This window comes from Gymnoscopelus braueri, assembly GCF_963280865.1.
Source record: "Gymnoscopelus braueri genome assembly, chromosome: 17".
In the NCBI taxonomy this organism is placed as follows: Eukaryota; Metazoa; Chordata; class Actinopteri; order Myctophiformes; family Myctophidae; genus Gymnoscopelus; species Gymnoscopelus braueri.
Genome location: NC_137617.1, coordinates 16,562,782 through 16,581,367, shown reverse-complemented (window position 1 = coordinate 16,581,367; position 18,586 = coordinate 16,562,782). Strand labels below are relative to the sequence as shown.

General features: G+C 41.2%; 1 protein-coding gene and 1 long non-coding RNA gene across 2 annotated transcripts in view; both read left to right on the top strand.

Annotated features, from left to right (window-relative positions):
* The window catches only part of LOC308105264 (integrin alpha-M-like), a 31,959-nt gene extending 23,347 nt beyond the window's left edge, over positions 1-8,612 (top strand). The window contains exons 20-30 of the mRNA XM_080455902.1: positions 3,772-3,913; positions 4,145-4,243; positions 4,401-4,480; positions 4,557-4,649; positions 4,784-4,853; positions 4,964-5,062; positions 5,236-5,316; positions 5,796-5,906; positions 6,412-6,525; positions 6,612-6,722; positions 8,216-8,612. Of these exons, the coding sequence (XP_080312028.1) occupies positions 3,772-3,913; positions 4,145-4,243; positions 4,401-4,480; positions 4,557-4,649; positions 4,784-4,853; positions 4,964-5,062; positions 5,236-5,316; positions 5,796-5,906; positions 6,412-6,525; positions 6,612-6,722; positions 8,216-8,314 (1,099 nt within the window). The 3' untranslated portion in view covers positions 8,315-8,612. The remainder of the gene's footprint in view (positions 1-3,771; positions 3,914-4,144; positions 4,244-4,400; positions 4,481-4,556; positions 4,650-4,783; positions 4,854-4,963; positions 5,063-5,235; positions 5,317-5,795; positions 5,907-6,411; positions 6,526-6,611; positions 6,723-8,215) is intronic.
* Positions 8,613-16,775: 8,163 nt separating this feature from the next.
* Positions 16,776-17,545, top strand: LOC308105266. The gene is made up of 2 exons (XR_013934892.1): positions 16,776-16,896; positions 17,251-17,545. It is a non-coding gene; the product is annotated as an uncharacterized lncRNA (long non-coding RNA).
* Positions 17,546-18,586: the final 1,041 nt, after the last annotated feature.

Sequence of the window (18,586 nt, the reverse complement as noted above, 5' to 3'; positions counted from 1 at the left end):
AGAAAGATGGAAGCAGAATGGATTGATTGGACGTCTCAACCTATTGCCATTAACAGGAATCGATCCCTCAACCTTCGGATTGACAGGCTGCAACACTACCTATAGTGCTATAGCTTTGTCTAGGCTGGGGTTGTCTGTTGAAGATAAAATTGAACCAGTGAAAGCAGCCGATCTACAAGCTCAGAAACACGTTGCTATCTGAAAGGTTTTGAGATTGTAGATCGGCTATTTTCAGAATGAAGTATGTCATACATTGCAAAAACATACCTTCTCAGATAAGCATTTCATGTTATCTTTATCAATTGCATATGTATTCATTAATACAGTCTTGTTGTTTGCAATGCACTTTAAATGAAGTCTCCACCAAGTGAGGCTTGAACCGGCAACCTTGATGTTGTGAAACATTCACTTAAGCGGGAAGCCATTAGACCAACAGACCTGATCCAGTGAAAACGGAGGTCAAACAGATGATACCATTTCACGCAAATAACTGAAAAATCCTGGGTTTAAGTGTTTTTCAAACTGCTCAAAATTACGGACAATCTAAGGGCGGAGAGAGAGACATGGAAAAGGAATAGATTGAAGAGAGAGAGACATGGAAACATAATAGATTGAAGAGAGAGAAAGATGGAAGCAGAATGGATTGATTGGACGTCTCAACCTATTGCCATTAACAGGAATCGATCCCTCAACCTTCGGATTGACAGGCTGCAACACTACCTATAGTGCTATAGCTTTGTCTAGGCTGGGGTTGTCTGTTGAAGATAAAATTGAACCAGTGAAAGCAGCCGATCTACAAGCTCAGAAACACGTTGCTATCTGAAAGGTTTTGAGATTGTAGATCGGCTATTTTCAGAATGAAGTATGTCATACATTGCAAAAACATACCTTCTCAGATAAGCATTTCATGTTATCTTTATCAATTGCATATGTATTCATTAATACAGTCTTGTTGTTTGCAATGCACTTTAAATGAAGTCTCCACCAAGTGAGGCTTGAACCGGCAACCTTGATGTTGTGAAACATTCACTTAAGCGGGAAGCCATTAGACCAACAGACCTGATCCAGTGAAAACGGAGGTCAAACAGATGATACCATTTCACGCAAATAACTGAAAAATCCTGGGTTTAAGTGTTTTTCAAACTGCTCAAAATTACGGACAATCTAAGGGCGGAGAGAGAGACATGGAAAAGGAATAGATTGAAGAGAGAGAGACATGGAAACATAATAGATTGAAGAGAGAGAAAGATGGAAGCAGAATGGATTGATTGGACGTCTCAACCTATTGCCATTAACAGGAATCGATCCCTCAACCTTCGGATTGACAGGCTGCAACACTACCTATAGTGCTATAGCTTTGTCTAGGCTGGGGTTGTCTGTTGAAGATAAAATTGAACCAGTGAAAGCAGCCGATCTACAAGCTCAGAAACACGTTGCTATCTGAAAGGTTTTGAGATTGTAGATCGGCTATTTTCAGAATGAAGTATGTCATACATTGCAAAAACATACCTTCTCAGATAAGCATTTCATGTTATCTTTATCAATTGCATATGTATTCATTAATACAGTCTTGTTGTTTGCAATGCACTTTAAATGAAGTCTCCACCAAGTGAGGCTTCAACTGGTAACCTTCAGGTTGTGAGGCACACGTTTAAGGGAGAAGCCATTGGACCAACAGACAAGAACCTGTGAAAAAGGTGATCACACAGATGATACAGTTTCACGCAAATAGCTGAAAAATCCTGGGTTTAAGTGTTTTTCAAACTGCTCAAAATTGCGGACAATCTAAGGGTGGAGCTTACTGGTCAACGTGATACATGTGTTCCTCATGAGTCAAGGCACATGTGTAAGCAGGTTTAATGGCTGTCGGCCAAACGAGGCATGACTTTTGCCTGTTTAAAGTTTGCACTTTAAAAAAATCGCTATAGCGCCCCCCCTTTGACCAATTGGAGTAAGATTGGTTTCAGTAATATTTGGAATGACCCTCAACATTAACGCAAAGTTTCAAAGAAATGTGAGTCTGCATGTATGTGTTAGGGGCAGATGAATAATTGTCATAAAACTGCAATATTCATTGGCTCATTAAAGCTTAATTTTTTCACAAAATCTTGCTGCTTGTTTGTCGGCATAGGTCCAAAGTTCATGTGTAAAACGTTTCGTGCAGATTACTCAAAAATCCCAGGAGGAGATAGGTTTTAACTGTTTTTCATATAATTCAAAATGGTGGGAGATCTAAAGGTCAGAGGTCAAAAGTTAGAGGGTGAAAGTTGTTCAGCATGAAGAGACGCATATGTGTATCCAAGTTTCATGGCTGTAGGTCAAACAGGGCATGAGTTGTACCTGTTCAAAGTTGGCATTTTCAATTGAGTGCTATAGCGCCACCTTTAGACAAAAGATTGTGAGAATTATTTCTTGATAGTTTTTCATGACCATCTACCATATGGCCGAGTTTCGTAAAAAGCGACAGCACGGTTCAGCCAGAACTGCGAAAAGTGGCAGAAGAAACAGAATACAGGCAATATTAAAACAGGTCCAGAGCTGAGCTCTGGCCCCGTAAAAACATCAGGGGGGTTAAAATGCTAGCAAATAATAATGAGTTATTGAGCCTTGAAACCTATTTATTGTTTTAATTAACATTAAAGGATATACACCATGAATTTACAAACAATATTTAATATTTAATATCATATTGTTTATGTCCCTCAAACGTTTTTCAAAGGGTTTGAGCCTAAATCTAGCCTCAGATATACTCATTCCAACTAACTTCTCTCTGGCTTATAAAGCACTTTCACCTGCAATACCACATTGTCCTGATTTGGCACGTGGCGCTATTGAGCCAGTTTGTATGCATGTTATCTCCTGGTTCTGTGTGGAAAAAGTGAAAACAAAAAAAAATGAAAAAATTAAAGAAAATATAAGTATTTTTTTTTTTATGTTGGAACTGAAAAACGGGAGTGATTGTATCGCTTGTGACGTAACATGCGAGGGCCTGTTTTGAGACCAATTTACATAAAACCCCAGATGCTGTGAAAGCCTGAGTGCCCAAACTGGGGTATTTTTTGGGATAGAAGAGGGGTAGGGGAGACCAAAAACCCACAAAAAATAAGGAAAAGTTAAAATTCATGGTGTAATCCCTTTAAATACAAAAGATATAGGCTAAACCAAAATAGTTTAAATACAGATAACCTTGCCCTAAGCACCCTGCACCGCAGTCGTTATCTTTCTAATTTCTCAAATGATTTAACATCTACGTGTTCATGTGTTTGTTGTGGAAAAAGACATCAAGCCATGGGATATTTTTAGCACCATAGTAGCCGTCTGTCAGTGTCGGCTCTCAGGTGCACAGAAAGAAACTTTTTTTCCACACATTCCAACCGACTGATCTCCGGTGTCCAGAGTCGTCCCGACTTCATTCGACTACCAGTATGTAGTAGTCTGAAGTAGTAGTCTATTTGGTGGAGAGACACCTTTAGATTGAAATGTGATATAGAGTACTTTATAATGTCTATTAACAAAAAAATCACCAATTTCACCAGAAAGTAATGTATTTGTCTGTTGTGACTGCTGGGAGGTCAGGTCAGTGTTTACATACAACCTGAACTGGTCTAGTTCTTGGGTTGACCAACAGAGGATGTATTTAACATTTCTTACATGTCTCATATAAAAGCAAAGTGAATGGCAAACATGATCTTTCCCCTTTCTCCTAATGATTCCTCATACACTTAAGAAGATACAATGTAATAACACTTTTCTTTTCTGTTTTTGCATCAGCTCTACAGAAGTTAAAGTGGGCATTGATGAACTGTTGAACGTAATGGTGTCAGTTGAGAACAGAGAGGAGAACTCGTACAACAGCCGTGTCACCCTCACATACCCTCCTGGGCTCTCATACAGGAAGTTCACCATACAGCAGGTAAGGCATTATTGCCAAGGTAACGTCAATGCAACATACTGTAACTAACCCCAAGTTCAGCCTTAATAAGTTCTTCTCATTCGTCAAAGAAGATGTGTGATTAAGGCAGTATTGCCAAGGTAACGTCAATGCAACATAACTAACCCCAAATTCAGCCTTAATAAGTTGTTCTCATTGATCAAAGAAGATGTGTGATTAACATGCTTTGTGGTTTTCTTTGTCTTTACCAAGGGAAGAGTGGAATGTAACTCTATAGACAGTGAGGCTGGTTTGTCACAGGGGATGAGTGACTGCACTATTGACAAGCCTATTTTCAAAAGCAATGCCAAGGTCCAACTTTTAGATTTCTGACATATCTTCTCCTCTCACATTATCCTCTTGTAATTATCTAAAAGGACGGATACAAATAATTTCAAGTGTTTTCTGTTTTGGTATATATATAGGCTAAAGCGTTTTAAAGTGCTTTGTCTGATCCATTCCATTCTAGGCTTTTTTCACTGTCTCATATGGGATAGATATCAACAGTGAACTTGACAGAAAGATGCTGATCACTGCAAATGCCACAAGGTAGGCTACAGTTGTCTGGTGTGACTGTGTGCTTTCTATTATTACATTACTAGGAATTATTTCTCTTCTGCTTCAGTGGAAATGCTGTGAATTCCCAAGAAAGTGAACTTTATCAACAGAAGGAGATTGATGTGAAGTACAGCATTTTTCTTTCCATTTCCAATCCAAGGTTTGCATTGTTTCTTGTCATTCAGTAATTATTTTCAAGTTAAAAATGTTACTGATAGGGAGCAGATTAAACCTTGTCAAGGTTTTATAATGAAGTACAATTCTTAAATTAAAAAAATATATATTTCTATTCAGTTCACTCAGCTACACCAATTTTACCTTTGGAAAAAATAATCTGCAGACACCACTTCCACAATCAATTACGGTAAAACATCTTATGTAAATATTTGATGTTCATTTATTCAATTCAGCTTTTAGGTTTGCTGTTGTGACATCAAGCGACATCCCCCTTCTTTCTATCATGTCCTATCTCAGGTTTTAAATTCTGTGAGAGCCTTTAATGTTACGGTGGTCATCAAGGTGCCGGTGAGGCTTGGTGATAAAGACATCTGGGTGAATCCTGGTAGTATAAAGGTAACTTACATGGATGGACACTTCAATGCATGTTCATGGAGCTAAAACACAGCAACCTTCAAACTACTCTGTGACAAACTCATGTCAGATTCAGTTCAATTAGTTAGGGTTATTTGATCTGCTATTAATGTGACTCTAATGTTACATTTTCCATTTGACCAACCAACATTCAGATTCTAGGCTGCAGCAGATCTAAGGAAGAGGAACCTAACTTCCCACATTTTGTGGATAACATCAAGAAAAATCATGAAGTGGTAAATATGGCTATATCAATCAATCAATCAATCAATCAATCAATCAACTTTATTTGTGCAGACTCAGGGGTACATTAAAAACACATAACATAAAAACACAATATATACAAAAAGAACACCCCTACACCATAAAAACATCAGCTATTACAAGAGACAATCATAACAGTGTTTCCAAAAAGTAGACCTTTATCTGATAACACTGAGGCTATGGGACTGCAACCCGACTACAGATCCCATAGTCTTCGAGGAGCGTTCAAAAAGGTTCTAATAAAAAGCTTAAATTTGGGAAAAGTGAACAATTGGCTTCGTCACTCTCTGTATATGCTAATGGTCAATGCCTGTGTGCAAGTTCAGATCATTTGGTCAACCCACTGAGGAGAAAACGCAGTTCCAGACAGACAAAGGTTTCTTCATTTTACAATTTAGTTATGTATGCTGAAAACATTTTGCTTGAAATTTGTCCTTTAAATTGTCCATAGGACTGTTCCGTTGCCACGTGTACAGTGTTCAGATGCAACGTGTTCATGGTTAAAAATCAGCATGACGTTTACAACATCTCTGCCAACCTGAGCTCAGGATGGATCGAGCAGGTAAATATTATGTCTAAAATATGTGCTGTTAATTCAACACTGAACATTACACTGTAATTACATTACATAGATCTCAATCATTGCCATTTACAGAGGGTAAAGTAGGGGAGCAATACTATGTAAGTTTAAACAATAAATAATCATTGGTGGTTGAAGATGGTTAAAATGATTTAAAGCATCTCATATCCTTGGGCAAATTAGAATAATTTCCATATCTTTCCTCAGATAAAAATTTGTGTTCATGCAGGTTTAATCATTATTATTTCCACTACATTGGATGGTTGTGAGTGGGTGAATATTATATTCTGGGTGATGTCAGAGCTGATCAATGAATCACTAATCTACACATTTTAGCCCTTATTGACACTCATTAGGCAGAAATGTGACCAACCATCCTTGATTACTATCATTACAAGCAAACAACCAGTAAAGCCAGTAAAGATCAGAGCTTTGAAGTTGAGCAAATTGCTCCTCATCTTCTTCCCTATTTACTTCTGACCCACAGATTGGTCTCCAGTCGGCCAAATTCCTTTTGATCAGCACAGCCACTTTGGAGTATGACAGAGACCAATACATCTTCTTTTCACCAGAGTCTAAAAACGACCCCCCAGTTCGAAAGGTAACATTCCGTCTATATGTTCATTTTACTCTTTTACTAATTTAGAAGACTTTGAATGTGATGTTGAAATTAATTGTTGTTCTCAGATTGTGGCCACAGTAGAGGTGTACACTGAGACAGACCTCACCAACTGGATCATTGGTGGAACCGTAGGAGGACTTGTTCTTTTGGCTTTGATCACTGCTGGCTTATATAAGGTAATACACTACATTACACTATACACACTATACAATACTGTACGTTCATTTCAAGGTAATAGTTACAGTTGTATTGTTTGATGAAAGCACAAGACATCTCTTCATGAAGGATAATACGCACAATGATGTCCCATATCATGTTCTTTAACCCATTAAGGCCGATTCTAAAAATGTCTTCTTAATATTAACAGTCTTCTGAAAAACTGATGTTTCTATATCAGTGGCGCTCAAAACAAAAGGACACCTAAAATGATGTATTTGGCCACAGACCCGCATCTCAAAATGTTTTGTTCCAGGGACCCCCAGAAGCAAAGATTTGAGTTAAAAATGTTATATATAAATGTTATAAATTCAAGATTTGCAAAAATTTTCATGATTTTTCAAGAATAGCAGATCTACAAGCTCGTATATCTGCTATTCCTGAATAGCCAAAGTATAAAATAATGGTTAAAGTGGTTAAATGCTTTCCTGGTTTTAATGGGTGAAAGGGCTATGGCAGACCTTCAGATAATTCATATAAGCCAGCTATCATGAAGTAGGCTATGCATGAAATCCTCAGCTCATCACATAGATGCTTTGTGAATCCCATGGCATCCATTTTGTGCGTGCTACCAGATCCTTATCATAACCTTAACCGTACCAACAGTGTCTAACCTTAAATAAATGTAACTAAATAAACCTATTCTCACAATTTGATTGGCTAGGGGCACTATCATACTTCCATTCTACCAAAATTATTATAGTTCGCTAAAACTGAAACTGATATGAAACTGAATAATAATAATAATAAAAAAAAAAAGAGTATGTTAATACATTACAATATATCTTAAACAATTGGGGTGGTTGTATTTTGTCTCCCTGCTCTTCAATTAAGACATTTAGATCGTGTCAAAGGTCATGTCTCACCTAGACAGACACAGGATCTGACACGAATTTTGACCTGATGGTCAAGATTTAAGCAGGCGCAAGATGCAAGCAGGCAGGCTCTATTAGCCCAATGGTAAAAATGTCAGCATTTGCACTGGAATCCGGGTTCAAATCCGTGGTAGAAGAGGAAAGTTACATAGTGCAGCTTTAATTAACTAATAATTTAGTAAATTAGAATCAAATCAAATCATATGGATCTCTGGATTCACATGGGAATAGGGTGGTTCCAGTGTAGAATGTGAAAGTCTGACTTCATGTGACCAGCCTGTGATGTCAGTAATGTACGACGCTGTGTCTGTCAGTCAGTTTTTCAGTTTGCCTGTCCATCCACCATTTTGGTACCAAACAACATATATATTTTTTCTGTGCACAATCATGAACCCAAGCATGGCCCCTACTGTTTTTGGTGACGCAGTTTTATGCAGCATTAGCACAGAAATTCCGGGCACATGCTATTTTTGCCATTCAATAATTTGTCATTGTTTAATGATGTAGGCTTAATGTTGCATTGCTGGATTTATACTAGTTTTTCTCCTCATGTGTATGTTGGTGTATCCTACTCTCAGGCTGGGTTTTTCAAGAGTCAGTACAAGCAGATGATTGCTGAACAGGGTGGAGAAGGACAAGGTCCAGAAGATGGTGGAGCACAACCACCAGAGGAATAACAGTGAACATAAGGACACAGATCAAGGACTCAACCATGTGCAGTATGGACTGTACTTCATGTATAGTATTTTGTATTGCATTGGATCATTGCAGTCTGTTCTATTGTTTATTTCATCCTTGCTCATTACATTTCATTGCAGAGAAATTGTATAATAACACAGTAAAATGTCATTCCACTTTACTACACCAGACAAATAACACATTTGATCAGTACTTACTGTTAGAAAACATTGTGCCATCTGTACATTCTTAATACAGTATACTATGTTGGCATGGGGCACAAAAAAAAACCTGACTGTTTGCTTTATATTAACTGGTTCATTATTAGAACCACTCTCTAGCTTCATATATTATTTTATAAAGCCATTTGTGGGGCGGCAGTGGCTCAGGGGTAGAGTGGCCGGATGGGAACCGTCGATCCCGGGATCCCCCAGAGTTAGTGTCGAAGCGTCCTTGAGCAAGACTCTGAACCCCTAATTGTTCCCGATGAGCAGGTTGGTGCCTTGCATGGTTTCCTCCGCCATCGGTGTATGAATGAGTGTGTGAATGGGTGAATGTAATGCACAATCTATGAAAAGCGCTTTGGATAAAAACGCTATATAAATGCACCATTTACCATTTTCATGTGCAGTCACTACCTTCTGTATCCTTCCATAGATCCATAGATTTCATGAATAAGATCTCAGAGATAAACAATGTGAGTGGAAATTGCCTCCTGTTTATATACCTGCATCCCTCACCAAGGGGGGGCAATCATCTTTAGCATGTGTGGGAGAAGTAAGGGTTAAACAGCGCAGACAATCTCCCCGGCCTTAAAGGAGATGAAGGCTGAAGTAACATACCTAGGTTAGAGTTCTCAACAGGCCTGAAAATTAAGGCTCGGCCCTAACTGGGCCCGACTGGGCCGGCCCGAGGCTCGGCCCGAACCCGAGTATTACCGTCATGTTAGGCCCGAAAGCCCCAAAAAAAAACAGAGGGGGAAAAAAGGAAAAAAATATTTTTTATTTTTATTTTTTAAAATTATTATTCTGTTCTGAATGTGTATTTATCTATTATGAAGATGGCGCTGGCGGCGCTGACTGACGTTAACTTACACTGTGCTGATTTAAATTAAGTTAAATCCTTGTCTTGCTCACGGACACACCATCTGTGCTATGCAATGCATCGTCTGCATTTCTCTGCCTCTCTCGACCGAGTCTCCGACTCCTCTCCCCCCCTGACTGTCTGAGACCGACTCGAGACTGTTGTTAACCTATTAGCTAAAGTTTACACGTGTTGGGTGAAAAATATTATAATACTGAACTAAACGCGGGTGGATAACATTTTATTGTGAAAATCAGAGAGCACTGTTTCCGCCACTTATGTAACTTAACACAGCGCGCCGGCATAGAGCACGCCGGTCAGTTATCTTAACTCACAAAAACACATTGAACATCCTGTTAAACCTTCAAATTAAAACCATCTGACGACGTTAACAATGATGTGTAGTGTACTGCGTGTATGCACGTTCTCGCGCGTGGCTATATGGAAAGCTCGCTCCTGCGTTCTTCAATTGATTTCTGAACGAACCTGACCACTGAATGTACCGCTATTGTTGAAGGCTGGTGTAGACCGACTTTATTTGCCATGGGTTTTTATACTGGAGTCGCAGAAATTATCACTTTCTGTTTCTTTTTCCTCGGTAGGTTTCACTGTTTTAAAATACTTGCTTAAAGGTAGGGTAAGTGATTTGCAATCATTCAAATAATTGCAAAATTGGTCTATGTTCTGATAGTGCTCGTTACTATAGAGTGTCCTGTCCATATAAGGAGTCTCCATGTCCCTCCAGCTCTTTATAAAACAGAAAATGCATTTTCGTTTCAGTTTCATTTCCAATTTTAACCAATCAGGATAGAGAACTCGATCAGGATATAGATTAAACAAGTGAAATTGGAAGTGATGACACTAAGAAATGAGCAGGCAAAATTGGAACTGGAACACTATAAAAATTAAGCTTAAAAAGTGGTACTTTCTCCTGATTGGCTGAGATTTTGACACCTACCGGAAAATGTATTTTCTGTTTATTATAGAGCTGGAGAGACGGGGAGACTCCTGTTACTGAACAAACACTCTATAGCAATGATTACTATCAGAATATAGCGCTTTAACCTTTAAAAAATATATATTTTTGTTTTAACCCAAAAATATCACTTACCCTACCTTTAAATATGCACACTTTGCAGCTGTTGCACAGATATCTCTTGTATCCTCATTATGTTTTTGAGCTCCTAATTATTTTGTTTCCCCAAATTTTACTTGTAAACAAGCGGTGAATTAAATCACAGAACGCTCGTCCCAAAACACACTCGCCTCAGGTCTAATCCGGCGGCCTCTGTCCGCGAAATGAATGGGGGCGAGTGTGTTTTGGGGCGAGCGATCCGATGGTAACCGGAATCGTTTTTTTTTACTCTCTCTCGCTCTGCTGCCTGAGCCCTGAGCAGCACAGTGCAAGTTAACGCCAGCCAATCAGCGCCGTCAGCGCCGTCAGCGCCATCTTCATAATAGATAAATACACATTCAGACAGAACAGAATTTAAAAATATATTATAAAAAAAAAGAAAAAAAAACATTAAAAAAAATCTTTTTTTTTTTCATGGAGCCCGAGGCTCGGCCCGACCAATTAGCATACTTTTGAGGCCCGGCTCGGCCCGAAAACGTCGGTCGGGCCGGGTCGGGTTCGGGTAGAATTTGAGAACTCTAACCTAGGTAGGGAAAGAACAAGCTAATCGCTCTCCCAGGACAGGTAGAGGAGAGAGTGAGGAGAAGGGAAGAGAGGGTTAGCCAGGAGACAGTGAAATCTAGGGCAAGAGTCACCATTAGGAGACATGGAGAGGGTGCACAGAGGGGAGAATGATGTCAGGCTAATCTCTTTAACATATTGGAAAAGGGGGAACATCAACATGTTTGTGTGCTCATGTCGTCCTCTTGAGACAGCAGAATGAGATAGCAGAAAGGAACAAATGCTGTGTAATGATGACGCATGAACCCCTCAGAGAAGTTGGGGAGACAGGGAGGGGGAAAGACTCAGGAGCCCCTGAAACGATATATAAGGGCCACGCAGAGGAGAGAGGATAGAGGATAGAGATATTGGGAGTGGGACCACATAATAGCCGCTTATGCTGCCTGCTAACTTTCTGAGACTGTAACTTCTCTTCTTAAATAAACCTTTGTATGATGCAACCTTCACGACTGGACGTATGTTCTTAACCCAACCCACCCGAAGTGATGATAAAGGACCTCTAGCGACCACACATGCTACCTTAGTAAATTAGTAAATATCGCCTAACAAATGACATGCCACCAAATGAATTCATTCTACAGCTAGCAGAATTTGTATTAAGAAACAACTATTTCAAATTTGAAGAAGACTATTATCTCCAGGTTGTTCAATGGGCAGCACGGTTGCTCCGAGCGCTATGCCAATTTATATGTTGATCTATTTGAAAATAAATGATCTATAATCCCACAGAGAATCCATTCATTGATAAAATCACTAAATGGTACAGATATATTGATGACATCTTCTGTCTTTTTGAAGGGGACACAGACAAATTGAATGAGTTTGTAACACTTCTCAATAAAAAAGACCACAATTTTAAGTTTACAGTAGAACATGCTAGGGATAGAGTACATTTCCTGGATATGTGGGTAAAGAAGAAATCTGGTACACTATGTACCACTTTATACAGAACAGAGTGAAACAACTTACTTCTGGCCTAATAGGTATCATCCTAAACCCCTTAAACGTAGTTTACCAAAAAGCCAGTTCTTCAGACTCAGACGTATTTGTCACACCACTGAAGATTTTATGGACAAATCATTAAACATGAAACAAAGGTTTCTAGAATGTGGTTATCCACATGATTGCGTGGAAGAAGCCGTTATACATTGGGACCTACTATTTAAAAAAAAAACATTGGCTCATATTATCATCAGACCCAGCTATATCAGCAGATCTGAAAGAGCCACCTCTAATAGTCTATTAAGAGGACGCAATCTTAGAGATAGCCGTGTACATGCCGATATAAAATCAGTCAAAAGGAGCACACAGGCCTTGCTAAAACCTCTTCCAAATGGCTGCTACAAGTTTAGAGGTTGTGCCCAATGTAACAATACTATGGTATGGGCGCCCTGCCCCCTAGCCGCGCACAGGGCTCTAGTGAGGGCTTGCTTATTTTGGGGTTACAAAATCGTGGGATAAAAAAAAAAGAAAAAATAAATTAATACATCGCGGACCCTGGGAGTCTTGGGACCCCCGCAAAACATCGGACCCCTTCGGGCCCCCGCGGAACATCGCGGACCCCTTCGGACCCCCGCGAAAGCGAAGTGCAAGAAGCAAACGAATTGTGAGTGTGCATTACTTGTTAGTCGCGCGAAACCTGGCAACCCTGTGGCTGCGTGGCTGCTCCAAACCTGGCAACCCTGTGGCTGTGTGGCTTCTCCGTTGCAGACACGCAGAGGCACAGGCACGGTTTTAACTCGACAGTACAGCGTAGGACCCGGATGAACGACACAGACACAGCCACGCAAACGCAAAAGCCACGCATGCGCACCATTGCCAAATGTATAATAGGATGGTCAAAGGGAACAATTTTTCTCATCCCCATACTGGGAGAATAATGATCAACTCCATCACATGTACCACCCATGTCATATATTTGATTAAATGTCCATGGGGGCTTGTCTACATGGGTAAAACATCATGCCAGTTAAAACAAAGAATGAGTGTGCATAAAAGCTCCATAAGGAGAAATGATAAAAATGACCCAATAGCAGTACATTTTAAAGATTTCAAGCATGATATCTCATCGTTCAGGTTCCAGGGTCTCTACCAGAGAGAGGTGGAAACATCTATGAAATTCTCAACAGAAGAGTCTATTGGATTTATAGTTTACAAACTGTATTCCCGAGAGGATGAGAATGATGAGAATCCATGGCGTTCCCTTCCGGTGTGGTTCGCAATCGCAACTGAGCCTACTGAGCAGAAATATTGCTGAAAGAAAATAAATATGGCCCAAAGAGCCAAATGTATAGTGAACAATTAAAAGTAAACGAAACAAAGCCTATATGCATGCTGGAAGTTGTGGCGACCTGCTGTCTGAATAGGTGACATGTGGTGTGGTAGAACATAGCTCCAATTTAAAGTGGACAGTGATAATAGGACACGAAAAAGATAGGACCACCAAGGAAGTCCAAGCATTCAGCAAATATATTTGTTAATTATGTTCAATATTTTTTCAAAACGACCTACATGCTCATAACGCATCGCATCATGTGTTGTGAGCTTGTAGATCTGACATGTTTATATAGCCAAAGTATGAAATACTTTAGGTTTAAAGTGGTTAAAGTCATTGTGATGCTGTAAGACTTACAGCATCACAATGACTTTAACCACTTTAAACCTCTACTTACAGTGTAAGTAACACATTTTGCTGGAACGCCCTCAAGGACCCCTGGTGGTCCCCAGGCTGAGATATGAGAAATGATACACTGCCCTATATCAAAACTAGAAAAAGTGCTCCTCGGAGCACAGGTCTCCGCCAGGTCAGGTAGGCTATTGTGGCCTCCTGGTGGCGCTATAATAGGCCAATGTGAAAAGGGTGCCATTTCTTCTTAGGCCTTGCACGACAATCGGACACTGACTGCATTCTTGAGGCATTTTGTTAAAAACATTTGTTTTGCTAAATTAGACCTGCTGGTGGCACTATAGCAGGCCAATGTTAAAAGGGTGGCATTTGTTCCTCAACATAGTGTGAATGTGCGTGCAAAGTTTGACCGCAATTGGACGGTGCGTTCATAATTTGCGGAATTTTATTCAAAACAAGCCAATAATGCAAACTTTAGATGTCAATCTTAGCCAATCAGGATGGAATATAAAAAATCAAACACATCCGTCTTGATCACATGACTATAGAGATCATATGTACCGATTTGCGTGAAATTTTGATAAAATTGGTAGTTGTAGTATAAAATAATGTGTTTTACATAAGTCGGCCACCTGGTGGCGCTATAAAAGGCAGATGTGAAAAATGCAAGGCAAAGGTTTTTCCTTGACCTCTAGGGAGTGTGCATACACAGTTTTACACAGATCGGTGCAGTTATAGGTAAAAACACGAATCGGCCTGTTATAGCGCCACCATGAGGCTGATTTGAAAAATGTCAAATGGTATTTCTTCCCCGGCCTAATGGGAATGTGCGTGCAAAACTTGAGATGGAAATTGCATGCTATGTTCATGATTTGAGGCATTTTGTTAAAAATGGAGCACTCCTGCAAACTTTGGAAGACTTTAGCCAATCAGGATGGAATATGAAAAATCTGAAAGACCTGTTTCGTTTAATGACTATAGAGATACTGTGTACCGATGTGCGTGTTTTTTGGACAAAATCTGTAGGAAAAAATGTTTTTGCACAAATCGGCCTTCTGGTGGCGCTATAAAAGGCCCATGAGAAAAATTTGGGGCAGAGGTTCTGAATTGGCATCCAGGGAGTGTGTGTGCACAGTTTCGCTGCGATCAAGCCAATGGTGCCGGAGATTAGCTGGTGACAGACGGACACACGGACACACGGACGGACGGACAGACAGGGGGAAAAACATACTCTCTTGCCATGCCTTTCGGCCTGGCGGAGACAACAAAGTCATGGCCTTTGCTCACTGTTACCATGAACATGCCATGAAGTGATTAGCCTGACATTCTATCAGGGTGTGCTACGAGTTACGACCTAGAGGTTACGTAGGTAACCCCGGTTCTTTTAGTTCAGCGCCATCTGGCGATGCAACAGAGCTATACAATATGCTCCCGGGGCCCATATATTGGGCAAGAGGGTATGTCACGTCACCGGCTGTCTCTTCCCCTTTCCGGAAGGACATATAAGGCCCGGTCGTGACGTAGTACTTCCTCTTAACACAGTTCCTCTGTTCGCAACGGCGAAACAAAAGGGGTGTTTGGTGAGTGTCTCACTCCTAAACTAAAAGAACCGGGGTTACCTACGTAACCTCTAGTTCTTTTTCGTTTTGAGTCGTGAGACACTCACTATGGGATCTATAAACCCCCCGGAAGCGTTAAAAACGTTCAATCCCTGAAAAAACCACACATGCCCCCTCCGGCTCTGGGGCCCGCACACGGCGGGTCAAGGATCATTTCAGGAGGAGAAAACCTCAAGTAGATGAGGCCGCCACACCTAGGAGGTGCGTGCGCCACCGAGGACGCCGCCACGTCCAGGCCATAAAAAGCTGCAAAGGTCGAAGGTGACGACCAATCAGCGGCCGTGCAAATCTCCTGACCCGAAGCCCCCTAGAGAGGGCCCAGGAAGCAGCCACCCCTCCAGTAGAGTGAGCCCTCAGTCCATCTAGGTACTGGGGCTCCACCACCAGTATAGGCGAGCCTTACAGCCTCAACGATCCACCTGGAGAGCGTCGCTCTGGCAATCGCTTTCCTCTGGTTACCGCGGCCACAGGAGACAAAGAGCTGCGTAGACGACCTGTTGGCTGCCGTCTTCTGACAATAGAGCTCTAAAGCCCTCACTGGGCAGAGACAGCGCAACCCCCTATCCTCCGCCGATGCGAAAGGAGGTAGATGGAAAGCCACTAACCCAACCGGAGCCGGTGCCACCACCCCGGTCTTGGTAACAAACGCCAGGTTCGGTTTAAAAAGAAACCTCCTGTCGTTTAGTAGAGAATCTCAAGCACTCCGAACTCACCGAGAGTGCGTGTAGGTCACTAACTCTTTTAGTCGTAGATAGGGCCACCAAGAGGACCGTCTTAAGACTAACTAATTTCAGGTCCGCAGCCTTGAAAGGCCCAAAGGGAAAGCGGCAGAGTGCACCCAGCACCACTGCCAGATCCCCAGCTGGCAACGGAAGCCTTGTAGGCGGCCTAGCTCGTCTGGCGCCGCCCCCCCCTGAATGGTATCCACCACATCAGGAGGCAAGCCACACGATTCTAAGGTAGCCCTCTCAGGGGCCAGACCCACCGGTCTAGGTCCCGGGGCTGTCGATCTCGTCCCCTGCCTACCGCAGCCGGTCCGTGATCGGAGGGAGAGGCCATGGCCTGGCGTGAAGGAGAGGAGTCACCTCTGATCTCCCAAAACCGGCACCACCAACAGCGCAGACAAATCGACCTGTGTTGGGCCAAACCTGGCCCAACAGCAGATGCGTCCCACTGTTCAGGAGGCCCGGAACGTGAGTCGCACAACGTCGTCAGCTCGCATGCTAGTCTGTCTAACACTCGGGGGCCCAAGCCTCCCTGTTTGTTGACATAACACATGGTTGTAGTGTTGTCTGTCCTGATCTGGACAAGTCAACCGCTGATACGAGCCTCAAGGTGTCTGAGTGCGAGAAACACTGCCATCAGCTTCCAGGTAGCTCCCATTCTCAAAGATTTATTATAAAGTGAGTGATGTTTCGAGCACCATGGCTTCTCAAGTCTGAAGTCTGAGCAAGAAAACATCACTCACCTTTATAATAAATCTTTGAAAACGGGCGTGCAGATTTTATTGTTCCTATATGGGACATACAGTACATTTACAAGCTGTATCAAGTGAATGTTTTTTAGTATTTTTATTGTGTGTGTGTGTGTGTGTGTGTGTGTGTGTGTGTGTGTGTGTGTGTGTGTGTGTGTGTGTGTGTGTGTGTGTGTGTGTGTGTGTGTGTGTGTGTGTGTGTGTGCGCGCGCGCGCGCGTGTATGAGCGTCACAGTGAGTTTGTATGAAATGGGATATATAAATAAAACTGACTTTTAATTGAATTATATTTTAATAGAACATTACATTTCTCAAATCACAACCTAATATCCATAATTTCTATCCTATACCAGCTTTCACAAAGCATAGACATGTTGTCTCTATGTCTATGTGTTCTTTTCTATGCTGTGATGTGCTGGGGAGGCAACGCGAGACAGAGAGACACACTCAACACTCACAATCAGGCTGGCTGGCAAACTGATAGGGATTGAGCTCGTCTCTGTGTATGCCAATGGCAGAGAAGAGAACTCTGGCTAAGACAATATCCATACTGGATGATGCCACACCCCCCAGCACATTCAGTGAGTTTCGATCACAGTAGTGTAGCACAGATGATTGTTTTTGCTACATTGTATTGATGTAATGTATGTATGAATGTACTGTATGGCAACTGGAGCTGTTGAACAGAACACATTTCCTTCAGGATTAATAAAGTATCTATCTATCTATCTATCTATATGTGTATCTATCTGTCGTGTGTATGAATAGTCTATCAATTCAAACCAAAAGGTGGATAAGATGAGATGGGAAAGGGGAAGTGAACCCAAAAGGAGAACTAGTGTTAGAAAAAGGGAAGCACAGTTACAATTGATCAATAGAAATAATTTTAGAGACAATGACTATATACAGTACTGTATTTTTTGTCCTTCCATCTTAACATACGTCCCAGAAGCTTTACCACAGCACTCGGTACATCTTGTCTACTTCCCACAGCCTGTTAGCACTGAATACAAATAACTACCACTTCCAGCATCCTCTTCCTTTTTTCAGCTACAGTATGTGTTCATCTCTTTCAGAGTCTCATCATACTGTCAGCTTTCCGTTACATGTAGCTAAAACATTTTTATCTCTGCCAGGCAGATAGGCCGTAGGTGGAGATTATGTTTTTGACCCTGTCCATTTGTCCGTGTGTCCATCCGTCCGTCCATCCATGTGTCTGTGACTGCGTACAGCTCATCTCAGACACCGCTGGACCGATCAGTAGGCCAAGGAAGACACTCCACACAAAAATGTTTTTCATTGGGCTCATGGTGATACTATAACAGGCCACTTTACATTTTGACCAATAACTCTTGAACTGAAGGTCATACCAAAAAAGTGTTTTACATTTTAAAATATTAAATGATCTTTGTTTATATAACAGCAAAAGCACAATTGTTCAGTGTGTATTATTGAAGTATTTTACCTACTATATTTGACTATAAAGTTGAAATGCTACACAACTCTGTTTACATTTCTTTATTCTAATAGGGAGATTTATTTTATTTTATTGCTTATCTGCTTTGGCAACATTTCTGCTACCAATAAAGCCCCTTTGAATTGGAGAGAAGAGAAGAGAAGAGAAGAGAAGAGAAGAGAAGAGAAGAGAAGAGAAGAGAAAAAGCCACAAATGTGGATATGAAGCTGCATATGTCAGGGGGTTTGCTGTAGTGTACTAAAGAGAATACCCTGCTAATACTGCTATATTATAAATACTTCCCATAGCAACAAAAT